At 49.9% G+C, this 14879-nt stretch overlaps 1 protein-coding gene across 3 annotated transcripts in view; it reads right to left on the reverse strand.

The window, feature by feature from the left end:
- Positions 1-1711: 1711 nt before the first annotated feature.
- The window catches only part of LOC119161450 (uncharacterized), an 82533-nt gene continuing 69365 nt past the window's right edge, over positions 1712-14879 (reverse strand). For 2 of the 3 annotated variants that reach the window (XM_037413920.2, XM_037413921.2), the window contains exons 2-3: positions 7480-9841; positions 1712-5959 (exon numbers count right to left, since the gene is read on the reverse strand). In XM_037413920.2, the coding sequence (XP_037269817.2) occupies positions 2115-5959; positions 7480-9841 (6207 nt within the window). In that variant the 3' untranslated portion in view covers positions 1712-2114. The remainder of the gene's footprint in view (positions 5960-7479; positions 9842-14879) is intronic. The other variant, XM_075879256.1, reaches the window with a different exon arrangement.

The following is a 14879-nucleotide window of genomic DNA, read 5'->3' on the forward strand; positions in this document are numbered from 1 at the left end:
GCTCGAGTCCTGTGTGCCTAGAATTAGGTGCTCGTTGAAGAACCTCGGGTTTTAATAAATTTCTGGAGCCCTCCACTTCGATGTTCCTCGAAATTTTATCGTGGTGTCAGCTCGTTAAGCCCAACAAATATGAATAAACAAAAGCCTATCAAAGACGCCAAATTTGAAATAGACGTGCGCTCTGGCGCCGTTACTCAAGCATTTCCGTTGTGAACTTTGATGGATGCACGGCTGCACTATTCTGTGCTGCTCTCACTCGATTTTCGATTCACATGCTCTAACATTATCAAATGCATAACATCTGCGACCGACGTGTATGCTACTCACGTAAAGCTACTGCTATATATCCAAATACAGGGCAATACCAATAATTACAAAAAGTAAACGCAACCGTAATGCTAAATAGTTATAGCAAGCAAAGATCAGTCCGTACGTTTCTGCCATTGTCAAGCCTCTCCTTGGGACTTTTTTTTAAAGCTAAAGAGAATCTAAGCAATCTCCAATGGACATTGACTCAGCGCAATTTTCTCTGCCTAATAATTGCAACCTTGATACTATAGCTAGAGTAATACAGCGTTGACTTTCGGCTGATGTTGTTATTAAATACCTTAAAATTTGCCATGACAGTCCAGAAAGTCGCAACATGCTGTCATGATTTCAATTTTTCAGGAAAGACAATATGTGTCACAGTGTACTGTTGATCTAGTGAATCCCGTATTCACAATTTCTTTATCTATATGATCTTGCATCTTCCCGTGAATGTCTGCCTGCAGTGCACTATATAATACATTCTTTTTTTTTTAAATTTACCGCTATTGTATGCATCATGCCAATACTTATTTTTAAGTTTCTTTCCCGTCTTTTTATGAGTCATTTCACTTTCTCACAGCTCCTGATGATGCATTATTGCCTACAGGTAGACAACCCTGTCATCTGACATCGTTGATAGACGATGTCTGAAATTACCCATCATTCAGACGCTCATATGCAACAATATTGCCTTTTGACGCGCAACAAAACTTTAATATAGTTTCAGTATATTTTTTCACTACATTACATTTCTCACCGATGCATGTTGTCTATTGATTTTCACCACCTCAGATATGTACACCATTGTTTATTATTTTGTCTTTATTCTGTCGATGCACTGATTGACCAATGTTGTGTTGTGATGCAGCTTTTGTAGTATTTACTATGTGTAGGAGGTCCCAATTCAGTTTTGACAGTTTGGTGTATGCTTGACTCTATATGTAACACATTTTGTGAAATAACTCATATTGATTGATTGATTGTCTGGTTGAATTTCTGCAATAAGTTGTCTCTTCTATACTGGAAACATAAGGAAACACTGCAGACTCAGCATACTTTATCAAAATCTATGATAGCTTAAAATACAATAGGATTGCAGAACTGTTATTTAATTTAGGACGCCTTAAACAAAGATAAAGCGTCACATGGGTTTCGTACTGGCATGGGAAACTATATTCTCACAATAAATATTCAGACGAAGATCACTCAGATGACATTTCGCGAAGTTTGTAAGCCTCAAACGTTGAGGTCACACTGTTGAGATAACTTCTCGTGTTTACATGTAGTGTCACCTTCGCATCACACTCATCTGTTCCATGTCTCGGTTGTATCCATCTGATTCATGTGTTAACGTGCTCAAGGACTTGGAGGAGCTTTCATCACAGAAACTCAGAACAGAAACTGCCTGCTGTTGTATGTCTTTATTGAAGAAACTTAAATATAGCAACAAGAAAAATACAACCGCAGGTATGTCTCACTCACAAACAATGACAGAGTTATTAACAAGAATATACAATGGCATGTAAACGTCAGACTCTTCCAGCAGCAAAAATGATACAGGCTATTTGCTTCAGTGCTCTTATGTTTTATTTGGTCACGCCGATAGCACTGCATTCTTTTCATAAGTAATTGATGTGCTTTTCTATCATGTTCTTCCTTTGTAATGCAGAGCTGCGTGCAGCAACCAAAGCTAGCGCTAGGTTTCTTCGGTGCTAAATCCGTTCTCCAGATATTATGGAGACAGTATGCACACATAGTGCAGCTAGGACCTTTGTCGAAATGGAGCCCAGAACATTCTATCCACCTCAACCTACGTTATTTCGAATTCTGATGGGAGCATTGTGGAATTCGTGAAACGCTTTATGAGAAGGGAAGCGTATAGGTGGCTTTCCCTCTCCAGTGTCCCCAGGCGTGCCTCCGGGGATCGAAGGCCTCGCGGTAGTCTGAGTGTCAGGAAAAAGAACACCTCCTCCTGGTCGTGTGCCTGGACCAGACGGTGTAGCTCCAGGCCTTGGTCGTTTCGAACCATAACCAGGTTCTTCTGGGAATGTTTCTGGTGACGGGGGTTGTGGACCAGCACCTGGTCCAGGTCTTGGTCTAGGTGGCCTGGGGGATGGCTCTCCAGGCTCGCCGAAAAGGGCCGTTCCTGATGGCCTCCTTGGTGGTACTTGTGGCCGGACCTGGGTCGGTCCTTGTGGGCTTAAAGGTGGAGCTAGCCCAGGAGCCTGAGGGCGGGGTTGTGGCGTGGGTGGTGGCCTTGGTCTACCTTGTCCATAACCTGGTGCTTCAGGAAATGGTTGTGGTACAGGCTGTGGTATTTCTGGCCTTGCTGGTTCAGGGACATTTGGAAGTGGTGGTGGAACAGGAGGAAGTGGTCCAGCTGGTAGTGGCCGTCCTCCTGACGCGGGTGGCCTGGGCCTTGTAGGGCGCTTGCTTCCATAGCCTGGACTTTCGGGGAAACCCGATGGTGGAGGCACTGGTCCTTGAATGGGTGGTGTTACTTGTGGTTGGGGAGGTGGTGATGGCTGTGGTGGCCGTGGACTTGGTCGTGGTATAGTTGGTGGCGGTGCTGGAAAGCTCGGCGGGACTCTCGTACCTCCCGGACCTTGTGGTATTTGTGGTGACGCTGGACGAGAAGGCCTGTAGGGGGGCGGTGTCACAAATCCTGGAGATGGGGGAGAAGGAGGTGGTATGCGCGATGGTCCAGTAGGAGCTGGGGGCCTTGGAGGAAACGGTACAGGAGTGGAACTTGGAAATTGCGGGGGTTCGTAAGGCGGCCTTGGAGATGGTGGTAGCGGCCTTTGGCTAGTTGGGCCAGGTGGTACAAAAGCTGGTGGCCCTGGGGTTGGAGCTGGTCGTGGTGGTGGAGGTGGCCGTGCAGCTGGAGGCAGAGGTGATGGAGGTCTTGGTGCAGGCGTTGGTCGTGGTAGTTGAGGCTGACGGGGAGACGGAGGGGCAGGTGATGGTGGTCTTGGTAATGGAGATGGTCTGGGTGGTGCAGGTGGCCGTGGTGCAGGAGGCAAAGGTGAGGGAGGTCTCGGTACAGGAGATGGTTGAGGTGGCAGATATGCTGGTGGCCTAGGTGAAGGCACTGGTCGCTGTGGTGCAGGTGGTCGTTGTGTAGGAGGTGCAGGTGAAGGAGGTCTCGGCGTTGGAGATGATTCAGGAGGTAGATATGCTGGTGGCCTAGGTGAAGGAGGCCTGGTTGGCGGAGAAGGCCGTGATGGTCCAGGTGGTCTCGGTACTGGGCGAGGCGGTGCAGGCACTGGCCCGGGAGGTTCTGGAAATTGTGGAGGACGTGGCTGTGCTGGAGGGACGTATGCTGGAGGCCTAGGTGCTGGTGTAGGACGAAGAGGAGGTCTTGGTTGTCCCGGTGGCCCAGGAGGTCTTGGAGATGGGAAAGGTTGGGCTGGTGTTGGGGGCGATGGAAATCGTGGTGGTCCTGTTGGCCTTGCTGGTCCAGGTTCAGGATATAAAGCAACTCCAGGAGTTGGAGGTGAAGGTCCAGGGCGAGGTCTACCTCCTACTTGTGGTCTGATAGGTTGCTGATGAAATTCATGGAATTTCGAATGGGGTATATCAGAAACAGAAGGTCTTTGGCCTCCTGGACGCCCTGGTTGAGTTGGTCGCGATGATCCTGGTGGGGAGGGTGGCCGAGGCTGAGGGAACTGACCTGAGGTAGGAGGCCCGAAAGGTGGTGGGGATGGTGTACCGGGTCTTGAAGGTGGTGGAGGAGCTGGTTGTCTTGGAGGTGCTGGTGGTCTTGGAGGAGTCCCTGGTATCGGAAAGGGTCGTTGACCAGTGGGTGTTGGTGGTCGAGGTTGTGGTCCTTTTGGTGTAGGTCCAGGACGGAAACCTGGGCCTAGAGGGGGCCTAGAGGGCGTTACGCCTTCAGGATACAAGGCTACGCCTGGTGGTGGCCTTGGACGTGGGCGTCTTGCCCCATAACCAGGTGCTTCAGGGAATTCAGCACCACCGGACCCAGGGGGTGACACAAATGGAGTTGGAGCTGAAGTCGGTCGTGGACCTGTGCTTGGGCGTGGGCTTGGTGGTGGTCTTGGTGCAAAGGTTGGTCCTGGAGTCGGGGCTACTGGGGGAGGTGGTCCAGGAAACGGTTGCACAGGAGACGGACCAGGGAACGGCCTGGGTTGTGGTGCTGGGGTTGGTCGTATAGGTGGGGGGCCCGGATATGGTCTCGGTCCTGGTGGAGCAGGGGCAGGTCGCTGACCAGGTCGAGGTTGTGGTGGTGGACGTGGTGCAGGGGGTGGTGGTGCTGGTACTGGAGGCCTGGGCGAAGGAGGAGAGGGGCCGAATGGAGGCCTCGGACTTGGAAATGGCTGTTGCTGCTGGCCGGGTTGGGGGAATCTCGGTGGTTGTTGGGGCCTTGGAACTGGCGGAGGGGCCAGAGAAGTGGGAGGAGGAGGTCTTGGTACTGGGCCTGTTGTGGGAGGAGAAGGTCTTGGTCTAGGTCTTGCAGGTCTGCCTCCGTAGGATGGGGTATCAGGGAATAGATCTACACCTGGTGGGGGTCTTTGGGGTGCTGGTGGTGAAGGAAACGCAGTTTGTGGTCTTTGGGGTGGTGGGGGAAAGGGTGTTGGAGGTCTAGGTGGTGGGGGTGAACCTCCAGGCACAGGGGGTCGTACTTGGGAACCAGGAGGAAATGGTAGCTGTTGAGGCCTTTGCGGTGGGAGTGATGATTGTGGAGGAGGTGGTCCTGGAAACCTAGGTGATGGTGGAGCTTGTAATGCTGGAGATCCTGGAGAGCGAAGTGGAGGTCCCGGTGGTGGTCCTTGCGGAAACAAAGCGGCTCCTGTCGATGGAGGCCTAGGTGGTTGGGAGGGGTAACCACCAATACCAGGAGCTCGCCCTGCTCCAGAACCAGGTTTGACTGGTTGAGCTAAAAATTCATGGAATTTGTGGTGTGGAATGTCATGAACAGATGGTTTTGGTCTTCCACCAGGTTGCGGAGGTGATGGTGGACGTTGCACTGGCGGTCCGGGTACCCGCTGTGGTGATGGTGGCCTAGGTATTTGTGGTGGAATTCCAGGAATGCTAGGTGAACCAGGTGGTGGCTGTGTTCGTGGTGGGAAAGGCCCTGGAACGGGTGCAGGGGGCCCTGGTCGTGGTATTGGCTGTGCTATAGCTGGACCACCAGGAGGTGGTCTTGGTGTTATCGGCCCCAGCGGCGGGGAGGGAGGCCGTGGTGAAGGTGGTGATGGTGGTCTTCGAGGGGGAGAAGGTATGCCAGGCTCACCAAATATGGCCGTCCCCCTAGCTGGTGGAGGTGGTGGTCGTTTTCTCGATGGTTTTGAGCCATATCCGGGAGTTTCTGGAAATTCGTCCTCGACTGTTGGTGGTCCAGGAAATGGTCCCGGTTGAAATGCTGGGGGTTGTGGTTGTCGAGGTGGTTGCGTTGGTGGTAGTGTGGGTCTTATAGTAGGTGGCCTCGGAGGGCCACTTGGAATAGCTGGAAATGGTCCAGGCCCTGGTGTTGGGAAGGAGGGAGGCCGTGGGGGAGCTGGCGATGGTACTGGCCTTGGAGTAGGTCTTGGGAATCCTCCAGGGGTTGGAGCTATACCTGGTGTGGGAAATGCTCCTGGTCCCACTGGAGATGGCCCTCTACCAGGCGAAGCAGGAAACCTCCCAAAGCCTAAAACAGAGTTAATAAAAATAATGGGCAATGATTTCAACTTTGTTTAAAATGACGTTCGGGCTTTACTTCTATGAAATGTAAAGTGAGGTGTATTGAACATTTTCAGCCAATGATCTATGCAACGTAATGCCAATATCTCTACTGGTATTTATTTTTGTTATTGTGTTTCTCAAAAATATCACTCGTAGCAGGAGAGAAACAAATATTATGAAACTGAAACAAGGGTGTTCGTTGCTTTTAGCGGAAGGATGAAGTAGATATCCTGGGAGCAGAGCCGACATTGCTTCTCTTGAATCCGTATTCATCGAATTCTTGAGAACATATAAGTGAGTGCTACTTCGTTGATGGTATGACAAGTCAATGCCTCGAATGCACAAGAAGTCATGATTCTCCTTAAATGATGAACCCAAAAGGTGCTCACTACGAGGAGGTGGGGCGTCACGTTAACGACAATCACTATAGTAGCAAAGCAAGAGTCAATATATTTAAGCGCATGGAGCGCAAACACACAAAAATGTGGAGAGTGAAGAGAGAGACATACAGAGCGAGTATAGTATGTACACTTACACGCTTCTTATATATAGGTATTTTCACTATCTGTGTTATTTTGCGCTTTACCTATCGTAATACTTCACTATGTTACCGTGCCAAATAGCTCGGATGAAGGCCCGGGTTATCATAGAAGGGTGGCCGAACCACCCGGCGATGCAGCATGTTTGAGGCCGGCGTGGTCTGCCCGTACCACTTGAAAGTACATAGCATAAGGTTTGGCCGTCGACACAGTATTTTGTAAGCGTCTACAGCGTCACTCCGGCGCACGAAAGAGATGGTTCAGCCGTTTCACGTGTATAACTTAACCCGACGGTGGAGCTGTGGTTACGGTGCTTGGCTGAGGACCCAAAAGTCGCGAGTTTGATCCCAGCCGCGGCAATGGCAGTTGGCCTGAGGGGAACTGTTGGAGGTCCGTGTGCTCCTTGACGCCATTGCAAGTTAAATACCATTAGACGATCTAAGTTTCCAGTGGTCCCCACTATGCGGCATGCCTCGTAATCATATCGAGATTATAGCACGTGAAGCCTGAAGTATTTTTCTCACATATAGATGCATTCTTAAGACCCCCAAGCAGTCGAAATTATTCCGGAGTACCCGGTACAGTGGTTATTTCAATCATATCGTGGTTTCGCCTCGTGAAATTCGAGAATTTCGCGTTTTAACAGCGGATCTGTTAGGCGAGTTTTGTCGCCGTCCGTTGCAATCTGACTGTTGCAATTGACTGTTGCAATCTTAATCTGTCTCTAAATTGCAACTACTTTATCTAGTCTACATAAACTATCATTACGTAAGCCTGCTGCACAATGGGAGTATATTCACGGCTAATGTGTCGTGGTTAAGGTTCTTTATGTGCACGTAGCTTAGCAATCGAACTCTAACTGAGGTGGAACAGTCAATATTTCACTGTCATGACGACTTAGCGGCGTTTGTGCTGGTTCTACAGCAATACCCAAACAATTATTTACCTGATGGTGGCCTCTCTGGTAGCCTTCCCTCTGGATAAAGTGCTACTCCAGGCCGTGGGCTTGGACGTGGCCGAGCTGGCGGTGAGGGGTAGCCGGGTGTTTCCGGCAATGCTGGAGGAGTGGGTGGTGGACCAGCTGGAAGTGGTTGTCGAGGCGGCGGGGGTCCCCTCGGTGGTGATGGTGGTGACAGAAATCCTGGTGGTGTCGGTGGCCTTGGCGGGCGACCGGGCCCTGGTGGTGGGGTTCCTGGCCTTGGTGGAGCGGGTATTGGAAAATTTGGCGGTGATGGCGGCCTTAGAGGACGGCCAGGCCCTGGTGGCGGCGGACCTTGTGGTGGTGGTCCGAGTGGACGACCAGCTGGTCTTGGGGGCGCTGGTGCTGGATAGCTTGGAGGTGGCCGTGGTGGCCGTTGTGGACGTCCAGGCCCTGATGGCGGACTGCTTGGTCGTGGTGGCGCAGGTGAGGGGAATCCTGGTGTGGACGGTGGCCTCAGTGGACGACCTGGTCCCGGTGGAGGTGGCCCTAGTGGTGGTCCCAGTGGAGGTCCTCCAGGTCTGGGAGGTGCTGGCACGGGGTAGCTTGGAGGAGATGGTGGGCGACCAGGCCCCAGTGAAGGAGGAGCTGGTCTAGGAGGAAGTGGAGTGGGAAAGCCTGGTGGAGATGGTGGCACCAGTGGACGACCAGCTCCTGGGGGAGGAGGTCCCTGTGGAGGAGCGCCTGGCCTTGGTGGTGCTGGTATGGGAAAGGTTGGCGGAGATGGAGGGATGAATGGCCCTCCCAGTGTTGGTGAAGGCGGTCTTGGTTGTTGTCCTGTTGGTCTCTGTCCTGGCACACCCGCTCCAGGGAATAGTGCGCCTCCAGGTCTAGGTGCTTTGGGTCCCGTGACAAGGAATTCGTGGAACTTGTGATGAGGTATGTCAGAAGGCTTCCGTCCACCAGTGACTTGTCCACGTTGTGGTGATGGTGCTCTGGCTGTTCCAGGGGGAGCAGGCCCACCAGATGTTACTGGTCTGGGAGGCCCCGGCGTCGTGGGACCCACTCCTGGTTGAAAGAAGCCTGGTGGTGGTGATGGTGCCGGAAATCGAGGGGGTGCCGGTGGTGGTGGGGTCCCCGGAATCAGAAAGCCACCTGGCCTAGGTGGCTGAGGAGCTGCAGGTGGAGGTCTTCCTTCAGGAAACAAGGCAACACCGCGAGGAGGAGAGGGTGGAGGACCAGGAGGCTGGGGAAGAGGGAATGCTGGCGGTGCCTGGGGGCGTGGCAAAGACGGTGGCCTGGGAGGCGCAGCCCCAGGTTGAGGGCCTGCCGGAAACCTAGGTGGCTGAGGTAAGGGACCGAGGCCAGGTCGTGAAAGAGAAGGAGGAGGGCGCCTTGGCGGTCCATATCCAAAACCATCCTCTGGTGGACCAGGAGTTACAGGTGGTTGCCCTGGCCCGGGCTTCGCCACTCCAGTTTGCACATCGAATGAAATACCACCCACTCCCGATGGTGGCCTAGCGAATGGTGGAGGTGGCGTTGGAGGAACACGGCTTGTGCCGGGTGCTGGTGGCCTGGGAGCCGGTGGCCGGGGAGCGGGGGGTCTTGGAGACGGTGGTGGCCTTGGAGCCGGAGGCCTTGAAGTTGGTGGCCTAGGCGCGGGTGGTCCTGATGGTGGAAAGGGAGGTTGTGGCAAAACAGGTGTCTTATCCGCGGGAATGAGAACACCAACAAATTTTGGTGGTTGAGGCACTGCAGGTGGCGGTGAGGGCCTTGGTTTGGGTGGCTGCCGCGGAGGAGCTGGCGGCAAGTCAATAGTGTTGATAGGATAACCGCTGAATACTGGTGGCCTTTGAGGTAGGTCAGGTGGTTCATACTCTAGAACGGGACCAACAATTTCTGGCTCAAGCACATTACTGGGTGGAAGAAGTGGTCCCTCAGGCCTTCCATACCCTCCTGTTCCCCTGGATGGCGCAGGGGGTTTCTGAGGCTCGTTTGGTGGCTCGAATGGTTCTCCGAATAAAGCAGTTCCTGGTGGTCTCCGTGGAGGTGTGGTTGCGCCAGGAGGAGCCACCGGCTGACCGGATGATCCTGGTGGCGGCCTCGTTGGTGGAGGCGATGCAGCCCCTCCGCTCCCTGGTGACCTTCCTTGCTGGAAGGGTCGAACTGGTTGATTGTGGAACTCGTGAAAAGCTTCGTGCGATGGAAAAGGCTTGGCGACATTTGTTTGGGCTGCTTCTTCTAGATCTTCGTACAAGCTTTCGACGAAGCGCGCCAGCCGCACCGTCACATCGTCTTCTCTCCTTGTTTCGCCGTCGTCATGCTGTGGCTCTGCCCCCGCGGCGACCAAGAGGCAGACGAACAAAGCCACAGCAGAGGCATGTGGTATCTGGAAGGAAGATGGGCGCATTAAATATCAGAATTTTTTGTTATGCTGTTAAGTTCAAAATGAAGTGCATTTAATTGAGAAATGGAAAATTTGCTATCGTTCTCTACCAAGTATCTTGAACCTGGAAGTCTTCAGCAATGCAATAGCGAGTCTGTTCGTACTAGTCAATGGGGTAACGTGCTCCCCGAATGCTTTATAACTTAATTTATTATTATTAAAGACTGAACAATAACTATTTACGGCCCACTCACACTGAGAAAACAATGTCATACCTTTGCAGGGTGAGCTGTTTTGCATCATATTGAAAGAAAACAGCCTTGCTATTACAAAATACTTTTTTGCACCTGAAGCGCAAAACTGAATTTATTAAAGCAGCGTGACATTGTTCTCGTTACCTAGTTACACACACGATTGAAGTGTACAGAAAATACTTCACGTTATATCAATCATAGCATTTATTGTGGAGGACCATGTTAACTAAGTGGCACACATGTAATGCTTTTCATTGTGGTGCACGTACGTCGACTGTCATCGGAACATAGCTCGGAGCCGAAGCCAACCTACTGTGAAACAAACTTGTGTTCCGCCAATTTAGCATAACCATTCTCAGCAAATCGCCTCGGAAGTTTGTTCGGGCAAGAAATCCATCAATGAAGCAGGTAAATGAGGGCCACTGAATCTATGTCGCAAGCAAATGAATTAGATTTATTGTGCCTATGTGCCACTAAAAGATTCGCCACGTGCGGGGATATGTTTGTCTCGTGTTATCTCAGGAGCCTCGACTACCGATCAGCAGCGTTGCGTGATCATGCTGAAAAAAGTATTGCAGTGCCCACGTATTGCTGCACTGCGCTGTTCAAGCAATTAACGGGGAATTTTTATACACATGAATTGCTGCCTGAACGACCATATGAAGTCATTTTTTCAATGGCGTACTCGATGAAGTTTGAAATGCTGAGTATCTCTCCGTAACCGTGGTGTATAGTATTAAAATTTAAAGATATGCTAAAAAGGATTACTGTGGCATACTGTAGAAATGTATTCATTGAATAGTATTATCAGAGATAGGCACGTTACTTACTGTGAAAATAATAACCTAGAATGGAATCATTGCAAAACAATGTCAGAAGACGTTTCTGATCGGTATTCGAGGCTCCTGTGAACATGTGAGCCAAGCATTATAGCACAAGACGCGGCTTGGGAACTTACACTTAATTCTCAGACTGCTCTAAAGGGCTCATTACTTTCTCGATAAATTTTTTTAAAAAGAGAAAACCCAACTGATCAAGTCATAAAGTCTACGGCTATTGGCTGATTTTTTCAGCATCGTGAGTTGCATATAGTAACCACGGCCACCGCCGGATGCCGCAACGTGCCCACGCGCTCACTCGCGGTAACACTGAAAGTAACCCCCGAATGCAGAGATGTTACTTGGCTCGCGACTTCAACTTGACTTGAGCAAGTCGGCGCGAAGCAAGCAGCGGACTTCAGAACGCCCAAGTCAGCCTTCGCGTTTCATAGATGCTCAGGCTGTCTTGCTTGGTCAAGTCAAGAACGAGCTTGAAAGCAGAAACACGCTGCTTGCCTGCTAACGAGGGTATTAATGAAGTTGCTCGCGTAAGGCATGCATTACACCAAAAAAAGACCATACGTTTTAAAATAACTATAAAAACGAAGGGCCACAGGCATATTTTTGCCATTTTATGGCTAACGAGCGGCACGTGGGGCCTGCCACCACAGTGATGCGCAGTGTTGCTTTTGTAAAGCGTTCGTTGTCCGCTGGTTTTAGTGGCCACCCAAATGCGGTGCCTTTCTCCATGGTTGCTTGTTTGGAGGCGAAACAAGCATCGCGTTGGGTTCTTTCGTCGTTTTTTTTTTCCTCAATCGAACGCCATGGCATGTATTTGTGCTGACCTGGCTCACGAGGTGACGCGATTTTCACGGTATTTGCCTTTCTGTTCGCCTGTGTGCATGCCTGTAATGGGCTAGGTCTCAGTTATTATGAAAAAAAAAAACAAGTTCTGGGAACAAATGTGATTGGTATCTTTTTGTTGAGCTTGGTAAACAAGAGAAAAAGCGGGGGTCAGTACATTGCCCTCAGCAGAATTCTGTCTCGCGGGGTGCAGCAATGTATCGCTGCATGATGGTGATGCGGATAAAAAAACCCGTGATAGGGGCACCACTTTTTTATGTATGTGTAATTTTACGTAGCGTTGTGCTACAAGCGATGCCTTTCTGAGCGAGAAACAGCACCCTAGACGGGACGAAAGGATAGACGAGGCACACGGACACAGCACCGAAACAGACGGAAAATGTCGTCGTGTTATAGAAAAACAGAAATAGCCTTTGCGGTTACGGAACACTTCGGCGTTTTCGACACCGGGGCTATTGTTTGTAGTCGACACAACCTGTAACGCAAGGGAACTCAGCCACTTCTTAACAGTCCGCCGGCTGCGGAAAGCGCACCAGCATCGCGTACAGGTGCTTTGCGATGAGTAGCGTAACTTTTCCGACTGCACGGCACACTGTCGACTACGGAACGCGGACGAAATTTCCGGTGACTGGTTGGTATGTGCCAGCGCTGTAAAACCTGAGAGCCATCAGTAGCTGTAACACTGGATGCACGGGCTGTCTTCGGTTGTCCCCACTTTCACGGAGCGGCAATATAACGAGCAGCTGCCCCACGGCGTTCTTCATGAATCTGTACCTAGCGTGGAATTGTTGCTCGTCGTACAACTCCATCGGATTTCCTTGGTCACGTAAAGCGGTTCCAAGAATCTTCGGCAGGCAGTGCGCCCCAAAAAATGCTACGCTTATGGCGAGGCAAGCAAACTCAAAAGCGGCCACCTTTCACGCGACGTCCATTCGAGAGGTGGCCATGTTGGAATAACGCGTGAAGTTGCTTTCAAGCTAGCCCCGCAGCTGACTTGAAACTTGTCCTGACTTCGACCGAGCCAAGTCGCCTTCAAGTCGTCCGCAAGTTCGAGAACGATTTATGGCGACCGGCAAGACTGTCTTGAGTCAAGAACGAGTCAAGTACGAGTCAAGTAACATCTCTGCATTCGGGGGTAAGTAGCGCGTTTGAAAAGACAAAATAGAAGAAACTGGTCAAGGTCATGACGGTCACTGATAAACAGGCGTTAGCTTCTTGTCCTTTTGTCACACCCCTCACCTCACCCCCCCCCCCCCCCCCCCAAGTCCTCGCTCTCGTCTTGGTTGCTGGCACAAAAGGAGAGAAAAAGCGTTCAAAAGCGTACGTGCGGCAAATCCTCATAAGCCCGCTCGCACTTGTCGGAGTCGAGAAGTTTTTGCCGTGGTCGGTTCGCGAGGATATGAACCCCTTTAGGAAAGCCATCTAGTGGTTACTTGGAAAAGTGTGACAGGGCCACTTTGAAAAAGTAAATAACGTGAAACCCCGAACAAGCGCCCCCCTATCTTTTTCACGAACTTTGAAATGTGCACCAACGACTGAGAAAGCGCCATTCCTCCACCCTCCCCACCCCGCGACCGTTCCACCGTTTTTTTCATTGTTTCTACTCACCCCACGAAGGTGACTAAATACAGTGAATGCATGCGTATTCAATAAAGGATTTCAATAGAAGCATACGCGGCTTTTCCACCACCATCTTGAATTTCGATCCGAGCCTGAACAAGACACCCCTTCTATAATATCTCAGATCTTCTAGCATTATCTTTCACCGTTGGCGCAGGGGAGGGCCGTAGCTTGCGCTGCGGTAGTCAGTAAATACATAAATTTACAAGCTCCGGGTATAACTTACTACCTACGCGGCATCTTTTTACAGTTAGTAAAAACAGTAATAGGTGTCGTCACTAGCGAAGAAGGTTTTCTTAGTTTTGTAAAGTAGGTAACCACTGAGCCACTATTTTTCTTTCATGATGCTTCGTAGATAGATGTACCTATTTAGTAACGGCGTCCAAAAGTCTGTAGCTAGAAAAATATTTTTTCTGCCCTAGACTGACAACGAAGGTGGATGTCAGGGTCTCCTCAAATATCGCCAAGAATACGATTGTTAAAAAAAATGGTCATAACCATTTTAGTGTAGGCATGTAGGCAAGTATAGAAGCTTTAATTGAATAATCTAAGCCATATGCTGCACCTGCACAAATACATTGGTGTATAGCATCTATCATAAATGTCAAGAAATACGTTTTTAACATGACGTATTATTGTGCGGTCCGCACATTTGACTTCGTATTCGGATTAAATTATATAGTTTTGCTTCCCGCAATAGTTTAGAAACACTTGGTGCTATGAAGATACTGCAGGAATGAATGTTCGAGATTTCTGAATCAGCAAGATAAAATTAAATTGCTGCTTTCCGTATTTTAATGAAGAAATCGTGATGCCAGTTTATATAAAGATGTGTGCGATAGTCGCCACTCAAATTGTCGACAAATTTTGTTACTTAGATAAGAGCAACAGGGAACACAGTCAAATACGTAAATTTAAATTTGTTGATTTTCAGAAGCCCACACGGAGAAAAATTATGAAACTAGCGTTAAATTTCAGTAATATTTGAATAAAATGTCCAGCAAATTGCATTTATTTGTTGGGGCGTTTATTTACTCTTGCATTTGTTGTATTCCTATACATCACTATGCTCTTTAAATCGGGTAAAGCAGTTAGCAGCGATGTTAACTAATGTCACTGACCAACCAATACGGACTTTCACAGCTTACTTGCATGCACACAGATGCACGGAGGCTAATCAAGTCAAGAAAACTACCGTAGTTCTGCTACGCCTACTGGCGGTAATATTCTGTGCGGTTATCGTTACACTCGCAGAAAATATTGAGAGAAATGGCACTTTTATCGCATTTAAAAAAAATTATTGTGTTGCGTCATGACTCACATATGTGCAAACAGTGCAAGGACTGAAACATCAAATATTCTTCTAAATTTATGGTCATAGGCATGTGCATCCTTCTCCATTGTGGGTAGCGCAGTTTCAAAGGAGAGCCCCCCTCTCCCACCTCTTTGGAGTAGCCCAAACGGCAACGAGCTTTGCAATAAAAG

The sequence above is a fragment of the Rhipicephalus microplus genome, chromosome X, assembly GCF_043290135.1.
Source record: "Rhipicephalus microplus isolate Deutch F79 chromosome X, USDA_Rmic, whole genome shotgun sequence".
Taxonomy (NCBI): Eukaryota; Metazoa; Arthropoda; class Arachnida; order Ixodida; family Ixodidae; genus Rhipicephalus; species Rhipicephalus microplus.